This window comes from Zonotrichia leucophrys, chromosome 22 (assembly GCF_028769735.1).
Source record: "Zonotrichia leucophrys gambelii isolate GWCS_2022_RI chromosome 22, RI_Zleu_2.0, whole genome shotgun sequence".
NCBI lineage: Eukaryota > Metazoa > Chordata > Aves > Passeriformes > Passerellidae > Zonotrichia > Zonotrichia leucophrys.
Window position 1 is genome coordinate 1163872 of NC_088191.1, and position 16188 is coordinate 1180059.

Consider the following 16188-nt stretch of genomic DNA (forward strand, 5'->3'; position numbering starts at 1 on the left):
GGGCTGGAGAAGGTCCAGGGATGGGGAATTCCTGAGGGAGATGGGAGACACCTGGAGGACACCATAGAGCTGCATGGGGACACCTGGAGACACCACGGGATGGGCGGTGGGGCTGGAGAAGGTCCAGGGATGGGGAATCCCTGAGGGATCTGGGATGGGTTGTGGAGTTGGGAATTCCTGAGGAAGATGGGAAAGGGGACACCTGGAGACACCACAGGATGGGATGTGGGGTCGGAGAAGGTCCAGGGTTGGGTTATGAGGTTGGAGGTGGAGATGGGGAATTCCTGAGGGATCTGGGATGGGTTATGGGGTTGGAGAACATCCAGAGTGGGATATGGGGTTGGAGAACATCCAGAGTGGGATATGGGGTTGGAGATGGAGATGGGGAATTCCTGAGGAATCTGGGATGGGTTATGGGGTTGGAGAACATCTGTGATGGGGAATTCCTGAGGAAGATGGGAAGGGGACACCTGAAGGACACCATAGAGCTGCATGGGGACACCTGGGGACACCACGGGATGGGCGGTGGGGCTGGAGAAGGTCCAGGGATGGGGAGTTCCTGAGGGAGATGGGAGACACCTGGAGGACACCATAGAGCTGCTGGGCACACCTGGAGACACCACAGGATGGGCGGGGGGGCTGGAGAAGGTCCAGGGATGGGGAATTGCTGAGGAAGATGGGAACAAGGACACCTGGGGGACACCACAGGATGGGATGTGGGGTTACAGAAGGTCCAGGGATGGGATATGGGGTTGGAGGTGGAGATGGGGAATTCCTGAGGGATCTGGGATGGGTTATGGGGTTGGAGAATATCCAGGGGTGGGATATGGGGTTGGAGAACATCCAGGGGTGGGATATGGGGTTGGAGAACATCCAGGGGTGGGATATGGGGTTGGAGGTGGAGATGGGGAATTCCTGAGGGAGCTGAGGGGAAGAAGAGCTTGGAGAAGAGGGGGATCATGGGGTGGGATTGGATGGGATTGGGACTGGGATTTGGATCAGTGGGATTAAGGGGATGGGATCAAAGGGGGATGGGATGGGATGGGATTGAGTTTGGGATGGGATGGGATGGGATGGGATGGGATGGGATTGAGTTTGGGATGGGCTGGGTGATCCTGACCAACTCCCCGCTGCCGCCCAGGTTCCTGCACTGCGCCGAGAAGGACCTGGTGCCGTACCTGGAGAAGCTGAGCGACCCCACGCTGAAGGAGACGCTGGTGAACGGGGTCGGGTACCTGCACGAGGGGCTCACGGCCATGGAGCGGCGCGTGGTGGAGCAGCTCTTCAGCTCCGGTCAGCGCACGGCGGGGGCGGCGCGGGGTGGGGTTGGTCTGGGGATGGGATGGGATGGGAAGGAATAGAGATTGGGATGGGATGGGATTGATCTTGGGGTTGGGATTGATGGGATGGAATGGGATGGGATAGGATAAAAATTGGGATTGGAATCGGGATGGGATGAGATTGATTTTTGGGGTTGGGATTGATAAAATGGATGGGATAGATGGGATAGAGATTGGGATTGGAATCAGGATCAGGATTGGGATTAGATGAGATTGATTTTAGGGTTGGGATTGATGGGATGGATTAGATAGGATGGGAAGGGATTGGGATTAGGATTGGGATGGGATGGGATTGATCTTGGGGTTGGGATTGATGGGATGGATGGGATAAAATGGGATCAGAATTGGGATGGGAAGGATGGGATTGGGATGGGATAGAGATTGGGATGGGATGGGATTGATCTTGGGGATGGGATTGGGATGGGATAGAGATTGGGATGGGATGGGATGGGATGGGATGGGATGGGATTGATCTTGGGGATGGGATTGGGATGGGATAGAGATTGGGGTTGGGATTGATGGGATGGAATGGGATGGGATAGGATAAAAATTGGGATTGGAATCGGGATGGGATGAGACTCGTTTTGGAGATGGGATAGAGATTGTGTTTGTAATCAGGATTGAGATTGGGATTGGATGAGATTGATTTTTGGGATTGATAAAATGGATGGGATAGATGGGATAGAGATTGGGATTGGAATCAGGATTGGGATGGGATTGATTTTAGGGTTGGGATTGATGGGATTTATAGGATGGAATAGAGATTGGGATTGGAATCAGGATTGGGATTAGATGAGATTGATTTTGGGGCTGGGATTGATGGGATGGATTAGATAGGACGGGAAGGGATTGGGATTGGAATCAGGATTGGGATTGGGATGAGATTGATTTTGGGGCTGGGATTGATGGGATGGATTAGATAGGATGGGATTGAGATTGGGATTGGGATCAGGATTGGGATGGGATGAGATTGATTTTGGGGATGGGATGGATGGAATGGGATGGAATAGAGATTGGGATTGGGATGAGATTGATCTTGGGGTTGGGATTGATGGGATGGATGGGATAAAATGGGATCAGAATTGGGATGGGAAGGATGGGATTGGGATGGAATAGAGATTGGGATTGGGATGAGATTGATTGTGGGGTTGGGATTGATGGAATGGATGGAATGGGATGGAATAGAGATTGGGATGGGATGAGATTGATCTTGGGGTTGGGATGGAATGGGATGGTTGAGTAGGATGGGAAAGCACAGAGACTGGGATTGGGATTGGGATTGGGATCAGGATGGGACAGACACTGGGATTGGGTGAATCTCCACATCCCACCCCAGAAATTCCTGGCTCTTCCCCACCCCCTCTCGGCGCACCCCGACCCCGGGGTCTCCGTGCCCCCTGACCGCGGTGCCCTCGCGCCCCCAGGAGCCGTGCAGGTGATGGTGGCCTCGCGCAGCCTCTGCTGGGGCATGAACATCTCGGCACACCTGGTGATCATCATGGACACGCAGTACTACAACGGCAAGATCCACGCGTGAGCACGGCCCCGCGTGGGGCGTGGGGCGGGATGGGGGTGGGAGCCATGGGGTGGGGTTGGGATGGGGTTTGGGGTGTGGGGGGATGAGATGGGATTGGGTTTGGGATGGATGGGATGGATGGGATGGATTGGATTTGGGTTTGGGTTTGGGTTTGGGTTTGGGATGGGATGGGATTGGGTTTGGGATGGGATAGGATGGATTGGGTTTGGGATGGATGGGATGGATTGGATTTGGGTTTGGGATGGATGGGATGGATTGGGTTTGGGTTTGGGATGGATGGGATGGATTGGGTTTGGGTTTGGGATGGATGGGATGGATTGGGTTTGGGTTTGGGATGGATGGGATGGATTCGGTTTGGGTTTGGGATGGATGGGATGGGATTCGGTTTGGGATGGATGAGATGGGATTCGGTTTGGGTTTGGGTTTGGGATGGATGGGACGGATTGGGTTTGGGTTTGGGATGGATTGGGTTTGGGATGGATGGGATGGATTGGGTTTGGGTTTGGGATGGATGGGACGGATTGGGTTTGGGTTTGGGATGGATTGGGTTTGGGATGGATGGGATGGATTGGGTTTGGGTTTGGGATGGATGGGATGGATTGGATTTGGGTTTGGGAGGGATTGGATTTGGGTTTGGGATGGATGGGATGGATTGGGTTTGGGTTTGGGATGGATTGGGTTTGGGTTTGGGATGGATGGGATAGATTGGGTTTGGGATGGATGGGATGGATTGGGTTTGGGACGGGATAGGATGAGATTAGGATGGGATGTGATTCGGTTTGGGATGGATGGGATGGATTGGGTTTGGGTTTGGGATGGATGGGATGGATTGGGTTTGGGTTTGGGATAGGATGAGATTAGGATGGGATGTGATTTGGTTTGGGATTGGATGGGATGGCGTGGGGTAGAAGGGATTGGATTGAGATTGGGATGGGATTGGATGGGGTGGGATGGATGGGATGGGATTCGGTTTGGGATGGATGGGATGGATTGGGTTTGGGATAGGATGAGATTAGGATGGGATGTGATTTGGTTTGGGATTGGATGGGATGGCGTGGGGTAGAAGGGATTGGATTGAGATTGGGATGGGATTGGATTGAGGTTGGGATTGGGATTGGATGGGGTGGGATGGAATCAAAGGGATCACAGGGATCAGTGAGATGGAATGGGATGAGTGGGATTGGGATTGGGGATTGGATTGGGATCCCAGGTAGGATGGATGGGATTGGGGATTGGGATGGGATGAGATCAGGGTGGGATTGGGATCCTAGGTGGGATGGGATGGGCTGGATGGATAGATGGGATTAGGGTGGGAAGGGATGTGATGGATGGATGGGATTGGGATCCCAGGTGGGATAGGATGGATGGATGGATGGATGGATGGATGGGATTTGGATTGGAATGGGGATTGGGATGGCATTGGGATCCCAGGTGGGATAGGATGGATGGGATTGGGATTGGGATGGGATTGGGATCCCAGGTGGGATGGGATGGATGGAATTGGGATTGGGATTGGGTTTGGGATCCCAGGTGGGATAGGATGGATGGGATTGGGATTGGGTTTGGGATCCCAGGTGGGATAGGATGGATGGGATTGGGATTGGGATTGGGATGGGGATTGGGATTGGGATTGGGATGGCATTGGGATCCCAGGTGGGATAGGATGGATGGAATTGGGACTGGGATTGGGATTGGGTTTGGGATCCCAGGTGGGATAGGATGGATGGGGATGGGTTTGGGATCCCAGGTGGGATAGGATGGATGGGATTGGGATTGGGATTGGGTTTGGGTTCCCAGGTGGGATAGGATGGATGGGATTGGGATGGGATTGGGTTCCCAGGTGGGATAGGATGGATGGGATTTGGATTGGGATGGGGATTGGGATGGGTTTGGGATCCCAGGTGGGATAGGATGGATGGGATTGGGATTGGGATTGGGATGGGATTGGGATTTGGATTGGGATTGGGTTTGGGATCCCAGGTGGGATAGGATGGATGGAATTGGGATTGGGATTGGGATGGGATTGGGGGTCCCTGGGGCGCCGCTGACCCCCTGGCCCCGCAGGTACGTGGATTACCCCATCTACGACGTGCTGCAGATGGTCGGCCACGCCAACCGCCCGCTGCAGGACGACGAGGGGCGCTGCGTCATCATGTGCCAGGGCTCCAAGAAGGTGGGACACGGGTCTGGGGGCGTTCCTGGCATTCCAGCCGGGGCCGGCCTCCTCCAGAGGGTGGATGAGCCTCACCAGGGTTAGGGTGGGATCGATGGGATGGATCCAAACCCTCACTCAGGGTTGGGATCACCACGGGGACAACCCAAACCCTCCTGCACTGGGTGTTCCCACACTTATTTTTGGGATGAAATCTTGAATTTTTCCCTTTTTTCTGCCCCTCCTGCCACAGGATTTCTTCAAGAAGTTCCTGTACGAGCCTCTGCCGGTGGAGTCCCACCTGGACCACTGCATGCACGACCACTTCAACGCCGAGATCGTCACCAAGACCATCGAGAACAAGCAGGACGCCGTCGACTACCTGACCTGGACCTTCCTGTACCGCAGGATGACCCAGAACCCCAACTACTACAACCTGCAAGGTGGGAACGGGCTCTGCGAGCCAGCAGGGAGCTGCTGCAGCCTGGGAAGGGAACTTGGGAACGCCCTGGGGTGGGAACGGTGCTGGCAATCCCATCCTGTCCCATGGATCCCATCCCATCCCATGGATCCATCCTACCCCATCCCTCCATTATCCCATATTGTCGTTATCCCATTACCCCATTATCTCATTATCCTGTTACCCCAATGCATTGTGCCATCCCATCCCGTTACCCCATCCCATTTTCTCATCCCATTTTCCTGTTATCCCATTTTATTATTCCATTATCTCATCCCATTATCCCATGATCCCTTTATCACATCCCACCCCGCCCCATCCATCCCAACCCCATCATTCCCATCCCAATCCTATAATTCCAATTCCAACCCCATCATTCCCATCTCATCCCAATCCCATCATTCCCATCCCATCTATCCCAATCCCATTGTTCCCATTCCCATCCCATCCTTCCCATTCCATCCCAATCCCATCATTCCCATTCAATCCCATCATTCCCATCCCATCAATCCCATTGTTCCCATCCATCTCAATCCACATTCCCATTCCACCATCCCAATCCCATTGTTCCCATTCCCATCCCCTCATTCCCATTCAATCCCATCATTCCCATCCCATTCAATCCCATCGTTCCCATCCATCCCAATCCCATCCCATCCCAATCCCATCATTCCCATCCCATTCAATCCCATCATTCCCATCCATTCCAATCCCATCATTCCTTCCCATCATTCCCATCTCAATCCCATCATTCCATCCCAATCCCATCATTCCCGATCCCATCATTCCCATCCCATCCCAATCCCATCATTCCCATCCCAACCCCATCATTCCCATCCCATCATTCCCATCCCAATCCCATCATTCCCATCCCATCCATCCCAATCCCATTGTTCCCATTCCCATCCCATCATTCCCATCCCATTCAATCCCATCCCATCACTCCCATCCCAATCCCATCATTCCCATCCCATCATTCCCATCCCAATCCCATCATTCCCATCCCAACCCTATTATCCCAATCCCATCATTCCCATCATTCCTAATCCCATCATTCTCATCCCAATCCCATCACACCCATCCCAATCCTGTCATTCTCATCCCAATCCCATCCCAATCCCATCATTTCATCCCAATCCATCATTCCAATCCCATCACTCCCATCCCAACCCCATCATTCCTATCATTCCCATCATTCCCATCCCATCACTCACATCCCAATCCCATCATTCCCATCATTCCCATCCCAATCCCATCATTCCCATCCCAATCCCATCATTCCCATCCCAATCCCATCATTCCCATCCCATCATTCCCATCCCAATCCCATCATTCCCATCCCAATCCCATCCCATCCATCCCAATCCCATTGTTCCCATTCCCATCCCATCATTCCCATTCCATCCCATCATTCCATCCCATTCAATCCCATTGTTCCCATCCATCCCAATCCCATCAATCCTATCCCATTCAATCCCCTCACTCCATCCCAATCCCATCATTCCCATTTCAATCCCATCATTCCCATCACTCCCATTTCAATCCCATCATTCCCAATCCCATCCTCATCACTCCCATCCCAATCCCATCATTCCCATTTCAATCCCATCATTCCCATCCCATCCCAATCCCATCATTCCCATCCCATCATTCCCATCCATCCCAATCCCATCATTCCCATCCCATCATTCCCATCCCATCTCCATCATTCCCATCCATCCCAATCCCATCATTCCCAATCCCATCCTCATCATTCCCATCCCATTCAACCCCATCATTCCCATCCATCCCAATCCCATCATTCCCATCCCATCATTCCCATCCCAACCCCATCATTCCCATCCCATCACTCCCATCCCAATCCCATCATTCCCATCCCATCCATCCCAATCCCATTGTTCCCATTCCCATCCCATCATTCCCATCCCATCCCAATCCCATCATTCCCATCCCAACCCCATCATTCCCATCCCATCATTCCCATCCCAATCCCATCATTCCCATCCCAACCCCATCATCCCCATCCCATCATTCCCATCCAATCCCATCATTCCTATCATTCCCATCACTCCCATCCCAATCCCATCATTCCCATCCCAACCCCATTATCCCAATCCCATCATTCCCATCATTGCCACGACCCCCGGTCCCGCCGCAGGCGTGTCCCACCGGCACCTGTCGGATCACCTGTCGGAGCTGGTGGAGCAGACCCTCAGCGACCTGGAGCAGTCCAAGTGCATCAGCATCGAGGACGAGATGGACGTGGCGCCCCTCAACCTGGGCATGATCGCCGCCTACTACTACATCAACTACACCACCATAGGTGCCCAAAACCCCCGAAAAATCCATGGGGCTGGGGGTTTGAACCCAAAAAATCCATGGGGTTGGGAATTTCCCTCAAAAAAATCCATGGGGCTGGGGGTTTGAACCCAGAAAATCCATGGGGTTGGGGGTTTGAACACAAAAAATCCATGGGGCTGGGGGTTTGAACCCAAAAAATCCATGGGGTTGGGGGTTTGAACCCAAAAAATCCATGGGGTTGGGGGTTTGAACCCAGAAAATCCATGGGGTTGGGAATTTCCCTCAAAAAAATCCATGGGGCTGGGGGTTTCACAAAAAAACCCATGGGTTTGGGTGTTACCCTTAAAAACTCCCAATTTTGGGGTGTTGTCCCAAAAAATCTCTGGTTTTGTTGATTTTCCTTCCAGAAAAATCTCTGGCTTTGGGTTTTCCCCCCAAATTCTCAATTTTTTTGTGTTTTCTTCTCAAAATTCCCAGTTTTCATGTGTTTTCTCCCCAGAACCCCTGATTTTTGTGTTTTCCCCCAGAACTGTTCAGCATGTCCCTCAACGCCAAGACCAAGGTGCGGGGGCTGCTGGAGATCATCTCCAACGCCGCCGAGTACGAGAACATCCCCATCCGGCACCACGAGGACAACCTGCTGCGCCAGGTCTGGGATCCGGGGGATCCATGGAATCCATGGGATGGGATCAATGGGATCCATGGGATGGGATCATTGGGATGGATGGGATGGGATCAATGGGAACATCCCCATCCGGCACCACGAGGACAACCTGCTGCGCCAGGTCTGGGATCCGGGGGGTCAATGGGATCCATGGGATGGGATCAATGGGATAAATGGGATCAGTGGGATCCATGGGGTGGGATCAGTGGGATCCCTGGGATGGGGTCAATGGGATGGATGGGATGGGATCCATGGGAACATCCCCATCCGGCACCACGAGGACAACCTGCTGCCCCAGGTCTGACCATGGGGTCCATATGGGATCATGGATCATGGATGGATCATATGGGATCATGGAGGGATGGGATCATGGATCATGGGATGGTCTGGATCATGGGATGGATGGATTCGGGATCATGGGATCATGGGATGGATCATTGGCAATGGGAGGTAACGATCAATGGATCGGGATGGGATCATGGGATGGATGGGATGGAATGGGATCATGGGAATGGGATCATATGGGACATTGGGATGAGGCATCACATCTGGCGGATACATGGGATGGGTATCAGAATCCAGGATCTTCAGTGGATCATGGTGATGGGAGTCAATGGGATATGGGAATGGGATGGGATGGGATCAATGGAATGGGATCTATGGAATGGGATGAGCACTCAACAATCCCAACCCCGTTAATTCCACAATCCCAAACCTCTCTCCCTCCTCCTCCCCGGTGATGGAGCTGGTTTGGGGCTCAAGCACTAAAGGGTTTCTCCTCCACCCGCAGCTGTCCCAGAAGGTGCCCCACAAGCTGACCAACCCCAAATTCAACGACCCCCACGTCAAGACCAACCTGCTGCTGCAGGCCCACCTGTCCCGCATGCAGCTGAGCGCCGAGCTGCAGTCGGACACCGAGGAGATCCTCAGCAAGGTGGGACCCCAAAACCCCGCTCGGGGCACGGGGGGGATCAATAGGTTGGGTGAGGAGCTGGAATCCCCCATCCGCATGGGCAACAGAAATCTTGGGGTGGGTCTGGGATAATGAGGTTCTAGATTTGCGATCCATCCCATGGGGGCAGTTCTCCAGAAATTCCATCCTGGGTCCATCTGTGGGATCAATTCTGCAGGAATTCCATCCCATGCAGTCAGTTCTCCAGGGATTGCCCCATGTGGTCACTCTTCAATGGGGTCAGTTCTACAGGAACTGCTCCAGCCTGGGTCCATCTCATGAGGTCCCCATCCTTGTCCATCCCTGACCATCCCTGACCATCCCTGTCCATCCCTGTCCATCCCTGTCCATCCCTGTCCATCCATGACCATCCCTGACCATCCATGACGATCCCTGTCCATCCCTGTCCATCTGTCCAGGCCATCTGGCTGATCCAGGCCTGCGTGGACGTGCTGTCCAGCAATGGGTGACCGTGTCCATGTCCCTGTCCATCCCTGACCATCCCTGTCCATCCCTGTCCATCCCTGACCATCCCTGTCCATCCATGACCATCCCTGTCCATCCCTGACCATCCCTGCCCATCACTGCCCATCACTGCCCATCTCTGACCATCACTGACCATCCCTGACCATCCCTGTCCGTGTGTCCAGGCCATCCGGCTGATCCAGGCCTGCGTGGACGTGCTGTCCAGCAATGGGTGACCGTGTCCATGTCCCTGTCCATCCCTGACCATCCCTGTCCATCCCTGTCCATCCCTGACCATCCCTGTCCATCCCTGTCCATCCCTGACCATCCCTGTCCATCCCTGTCCATCCCTGTTCATCCCTGACCATCCCTGTCCATCCCTGACCATCCCTGTCCATCCCTGTCCATCCCTGACCATCCCTGTCCGTGTGTCCAGGCCATCCGGCTGATCCAGGCCTGCGTGGACGTGCTGTCCAGCAATGGGTGACCGTGATCATGTCCCTGTCCATCCCTGACCATCCCTGACCATCCCTGTCCATCCCTGTCCATCCCTGTCCATCCCTGACCATCCCTGACCATCCATGACGATCCCTGTCCATCCATGACCATCCCTCTCACCATCCCTCACCATCACTGCCCATCCCTGACCATCCCTGTCCATCCCTGACCATCACTGACCATCCCTGTCCATCCCTGTCCATCCCTGACCATCCCTGACCATCACTGACCATCCCTGTCCATCTCTGCCCATCCCTGTCCATCCCTGTCTGTCCCTGACCATCCCTGACCATCCCTGACCATCCCTGACCATCACTGACCATCCCTGACCATCACTGACCATCCCTGACCATCCCTGACCATCCCTGACCATCACTCCCATCCCTGTCCGTCCCTGTCCGTCCCTGACCATCACTGCCCATCCTTGTCCATCCCTGACCATCCCTGACCATCCCTGACCATCCCTGTCCATCCCTGTCCATCCCTGACCATCCCTGTCCATCCCTGTCCATCCCTGACCATCCCTGTCCGTGTGTCCAGGCCATCCGGCTGATCCAGGCCTGCGTGGACGTGCTGTCCAGCAATGGGTGGCTCAGCCCGGCGCTGGCCGCCATGGAGCTGGCCCAGATGGTCACCCAGGCCATGTGGTCCAAGGACTCGTACCTGAAGCAGCTGCCCCACTTCACCTCCGAGCACATCAAACGCTGCACGGACAAGGTACGGCCCGGGGACACCTGGGGACACCTTGGGGACACCTTGTGACACCCAAGAGACACCTTGGAAACACCTTGGGACCAAGGGGACACCTTGGGGACACCTTGTGACACCCAAGAGACACCTTGGAAACACCTTGGGACCAAGGGGACACCTTGGGGACACTCTAAAGATATCCAAGGGACACCCAGGGGACACCTTGGGAACACCTTGGGAACATCTTGGGGACACCTGGGGACCCAGGGGACACTTTGGGAACACTTTGGGACCAAGGGGACACCTTGGGGAGACCTTGGAGACACTCTGGGGACATCCAAGGGACACCCAAAGGACACTTTGGGGACACCTTGGGGATACCTAAGGGATATCCAAGAGACACTGTAGGGACACCTTGGAGACACTTTGGGGACATTTATGGGACACTTTGGGGACACCTTTGGACCAAGGGGACACCCAGGGAGCACCTTGGGACCCAAGGAACACCTTGGGGACACACAGGGGACACCCAAGGGAGACCTTGGGGACACTGGGGATACCCAAGGGACACTTTGGGGACATCTTGGGAATACCCAAGAGACATCCAAGGAGCACCCTAGGGACACCCAAAAGTTCACCCAAGGGACACTTTGGGGACATCTTGGGGATACCCAAGGGACACTCTGGGGACATCTTGGGGATACCCAAGGGACACTCTGGGGACATCCTGGGGACACCTCGGGCCGACTGTGGGCACCGCAGGGCGTGGAGAGCGTGTTTGACATCATGGAGATGGAGGACGAGGAGCGCACGGCGCTGCTGCAGCTGCCCGAGGCGCAGATCGCCGACGTGGCGCGCTTCTGCAACCGCTACCCCAACATCGAGCTGTCCTACGAGGTGGGCGACAGGGACAGCATCCGCAGGTTTGTATGGGGTCAGTGGGGTCATTGGGGTCACTGGGATGGGATTGGGGTCACTGGGATGGGATTGGGGCCATTGGAGTCATTGGGATCATTGGGGATTGGATTTGGGGTCATTGGGATCATGGCGAGGGAGATGGTTCTTCAACCGCTACCCCAACACGGAGCTGTCCCATGAGGTGGGTGACAGGGACAGCATCCACAGGTCTGTATGGGGTCATTGGGATGGGATTGGGGTCACTGGGATGGGATTGGGGTCATTGGAGTCATTGGGATTGTTGGGATCGTTGAGTTTATTGCAATCATGGCGAGGGAGATGGTTCTTCAACCGTTACCCCAACATGGAGCTGTCCTACAAGGTGGGTGACAGGGACAGCATCCACAGGTCTGTATGGGGTCATTGGGATGGGATTGGGGTCATTGGGATGGGATTGAGGTCATTGGAGTCATTGGGATCATTGGGGATTGGATTTGGGGTCATTGGGATCATGGCGATGGAGATGGTTCTTCAACCGCTACCCCAACATGGAGCTGTCCCATGAGGTGGGGGACAGGGACAGCATCCACAGGTGAGACTGGGGTCATTGGGGTTGGGATTGGGGTCACTGGGATGGGATTGGGGTCATTGGAGTCATTGGGATTGTTGGGATCGTTGAGTTTATTGCGATCATGGCGAGGGAGATGGTTCTTCAACTGCTACCCCAACATCGAGCTGTCCTACGAGGTGGGCGACAGGGACAGCATCCACAGGTGAGTATGGGGTCAGCAGGATGGGATTGGGGTTGGGACTGGGGTCATCGGGGTCATTGGGATCCTTGGGGATTGGATTTGGGGTCATTGGGATCATGGCGATGGAGATGGTTCTTCAGCTGCTACCCCAACATGGAGCTGTCCTACGAGGTGGGCGACAGGGACAGCATCCACAGGTTTGTATGGGGTCATCAGGGTCATTGGGGTCACTGGGATGGGATTGGGGTCACTGGGATGGGATTGGGGTCACTGGGATGGGATTGGGGTCATTGGAGTCATTGGGATTGTTGGGATCGTTGAGTTCATTGTGATCATTGGGCTGGGGATGGTTCTTCAACCGCTACCCCAACATGGAGCTGTCCTACGAGGTGGGGGACAGGGACAGCGTCCAAAGGTCTGTATGGGATTGGGATCGTTGGAATTGGATTCAGTGGGGTCATTGGGTTTGGGATTGGGGTCAGGAACACGGTGTGGTCCCACTGTTGCTGATCCTGTTGTGTCTCCAGGTGTGTGGGATGGGATCGGGATGGGGTCAGGGTGGGGTTTGTGGTCACTGTTCCCATCTCTGTCCCCAGCGGTGGCCCCGTGGTGGTGCTGGGATGGGATCAGGATGAGGTTTGGGGTTTGGGATGGGATCAGGGTGAGGTTTGGGGTTTGGGATGGGATCAGGATGAGGTTTGGGGTTTGGGATGGGATCAGGGTGAGGTTTGGGGTTTGGGATGGGGTGTGTGGTCACTGTTCCCATCTCTGTCCCCAGCGGTGGCCCCGTGGTGGTGCTGGTGCAGCTGGAGCGTGAGGAGGAGGTCACCGGGCCGGTCATCGCCCCCCTGTTCCCACAGGTACCGCGGGCTCGGGATCCCATCCCATCCATCCCATCCATCCCATCCACACCCCATCCCATCCCATCCATCCATCCATCCCAATCCATCCCATCCATCCCATCCCATCCCATCCCATCCATCCCATCCCATCCATCCCATCCATCCCATCCATCCCATCCCATCCCATCCATCCATCCCATCCCATCCCATCCCATCCATCCATCCCCATCCATCCCATCCCATCCCATCCATCCCATCCCATCCCATCCATCCCCATCCATCCATCCCATCCACCCATCCATCCCATCCATCCCATCCCATCCATCCCATCCCATCCCATCCATCCATCCCCATCCATCCCAGTGATGTCCCCGATGTCCCCTTGGTGTCCCCACAGGATCCTGAGGAGGGCTGGTGGGTGGTGATGGTGTGACAGTGTCTCTGATGTCCCCAATGTCCCCACAGGATCCTGAGGGGGGCTGGTGGGCGGTGATGGGGGTGGTGATGGTGTGACAGTGTCCCTGATGTCCCTGATGTCCCCAATGTCCCCACAGGATCCTGAGCAGGGCTGGTGGGTGGTGATGGTTGTGACAGTGTCTCTGATGTCCCCAATGTCCCCAATGTCCCCACAGGATCCTGAGGAGGGCTGGTGGGTGGTGATGGTGTGACAGTGTCTCTGATGTCCCCAATGTCCCCACAGGATCCTGAGGGGGGCTGGTGGGCGGTGGTGGGGGTGTCCCTGTGGTCGCAGTGTCCCTGATGTCCCCGATGTCCCCTTGGTGTCCCCGCAGAAGCGTGAGGAGGGCTGGTGGGTGGTGATCGGCGACTCCAAGTCCAACAGCCTCATCTCCATCAAACGCCTGACGCTGCAGCAGAAGGCCAAGGTGACACTGGGGTGACACTGGGGGGAGGTGACACGAGTGACACCGTGGTGGTGGCACAGGGTGGGTGCCATGGGCTGGGTGATGCCAGGGTGACACCAGGCTGGGTCACACCATGGTGCCATGGGCTGGGTGACCCCGGGTGACACTTGGTGACCTCAGGTGACACCAGGTGACATTTGGTGCTGTCCCTGTCCCCAGGTGAAGCTGGACTGGGTCACACCATGGTTCCATGGGCTGGGTGACCCTGGGTGACATTGAAGTGCCATGGGCTGGGTCACACCATGGTGTCACAGGCTGGGTGACCCTGGGTGACACTGGCTGACCTCAGGTGACCCCGGGTGACATTTGGTGACCTCAGGTGACCCCGGGTGACATTTGGTGACCCCGGTGCTGTCCCTGTCCCCAGGTGAAGCTGGACTGGGTCACACCGTGGTTCCATGGGGTCACACCATGGTGTCACAGGCTGGGTGACCCCGGGTGACACTTGGTGACCTCAGGTGACACCAGGTGACATTTGGTGACCTCAGGTGACACTGGGTGACACTTGGTGACCTCAGGTGACACTTGGTGACCCCGGTGCTGTCCCTGTCCCCAGGTCAAGCTGGACTTCGTGGCCCCGGCCGCGGGCACCCAGCACTACACGCTGTTCTTCATGAGCGACGCCTACATGGGCTGCGACCAGGAGTACAAATTCAGCGTGGACGTCAAGGAGGCCGAGAGCGACTCCGACTCCGACTGAGCCCCAAAATCCCAAATCCAAAATCCCAAAACCCATCGGGATCCCAAAAATCCATCAGGATCCCAAAACCCATCGGGATCCCAAAAACCCATCAGGATCCCCAAAATCCATCGGGATCTCCAAAATCCATCAGGATCCCAAATAGCCCTCAGGATCCCAAAATCCCAAATCAAAAACCCATCGGGATCCCCAAAACCCATCGGGATCCTAAAATCCATCAGGATCCCCAAAACCCATCAGGGATCCCCAAAAATCCATCAGGGTCCCCAAAAACCCATCAGGATCCCCAAAATCCGTCGGGATCCCCAAAATCCGTCAGGATCCCAAAAATCCATCAGGATCCCCAAAAATCCATCGGGATCCCAAAAACCCATCAGGATCCCCAAAATCCATCGGGATCCCAAAAATCCATCGGGATCCCAAAAATTCATCAGGATCCCCAAAATCCATCAGGATCCCAAATAGCCCTCAGGATCCCAAAATCCCAAATCCAAAATCCCAAAAATCCATCGGGATCCCCAAAAATCCATCAGGATCCCCAAAATCCATCGGGATCCCCAAAATCCATCAGGATCCCAAAAATCCATCGGGATCCTAAAAATCTCCCAAGATCCCAAAAATCCATCAGGATCCCAAAGGGCCCTGAGAAAAACCCTCAGAATTCCAAAATATCCCACAGAATCCTAAAATGGCTCAGAGAATCCTAAAAAATCCCTCAGGATCCCGAAAATCCCTCAGGATCCCAAAATATCCCAGTAAAAACCCAAAAAATCCCAGTAAAAATAAAAAAAATCCCACAGAATCCCCAAAATCCCAGAGAATCCCAAAATATCCCAATGAAATCCCACCCAGATACTGTAAAATACCAGAAAATTCCATCAAAATCCCACAGGATCCCAGGAACGATCCCATAAAATCCCCCAGGTCCCCCTCCTGCATTCCCGTTGCTTTTTAGGGTTTGGATGTTTTGTACAAAGTTTTGTTTTTTTAGGTTGGAATAAACTTCAAAATGTGA

At 54.8% G+C, this 16188-nt stretch overlaps 1 protein-coding gene across 2 annotated transcripts in view; it reads left to right on the forward strand.

The window, feature by feature from the left end:
- Positions 1 to 16188, forward strand: part of SNRNP200 (small nuclear ribonucleoprotein U5 subunit 200) — a 75189-nt gene extending 59001 nt beyond the window's left edge. The window contains exons 34-46 of one of the 2 annotated variants that reach the window (XM_064731028.1): positions 1142 to 1293; positions 2765 to 2873; positions 4942 to 5050; positions 5283 to 5472; positions 7648 to 7812; positions 8318 to 8439; positions 9245 to 9388; positions 10910 to 11086; positions 11822 to 11982; positions 13487 to 13568; positions 14342 to 14434; positions 15030 to 15219; positions 15615 to 16188. In XM_064731028.1, coding sequence (XP_064587098.1) covers positions 1142 to 1293; positions 2765 to 2873; positions 4942 to 5050; positions 5283 to 5472; positions 7648 to 7812; positions 8318 to 8439; positions 9245 to 9388; positions 10910 to 11086; positions 11822 to 11982; positions 13487 to 13568; positions 14342 to 14434; positions 15030 to 15173 — 1648 coding nt within the window. In that variant the 3' untranslated portion in view covers positions 15174 to 15219; positions 15615 to 16188. Of the gene's footprint in view, positions 1 to 1141; positions 1294 to 2764; positions 2874 to 4941; positions 5051 to 5282; positions 5473 to 7647; positions 7813 to 8317; positions 8440 to 9244; positions 9389 to 10056; positions 10125 to 10909; positions 11087 to 11821; positions 11983 to 13486; positions 13569 to 14341; positions 14435 to 15029; positions 15220 to 15614 lie in introns of those variants that run through there. The other variant, XM_064731029.1, reaches the window with a different exon arrangement.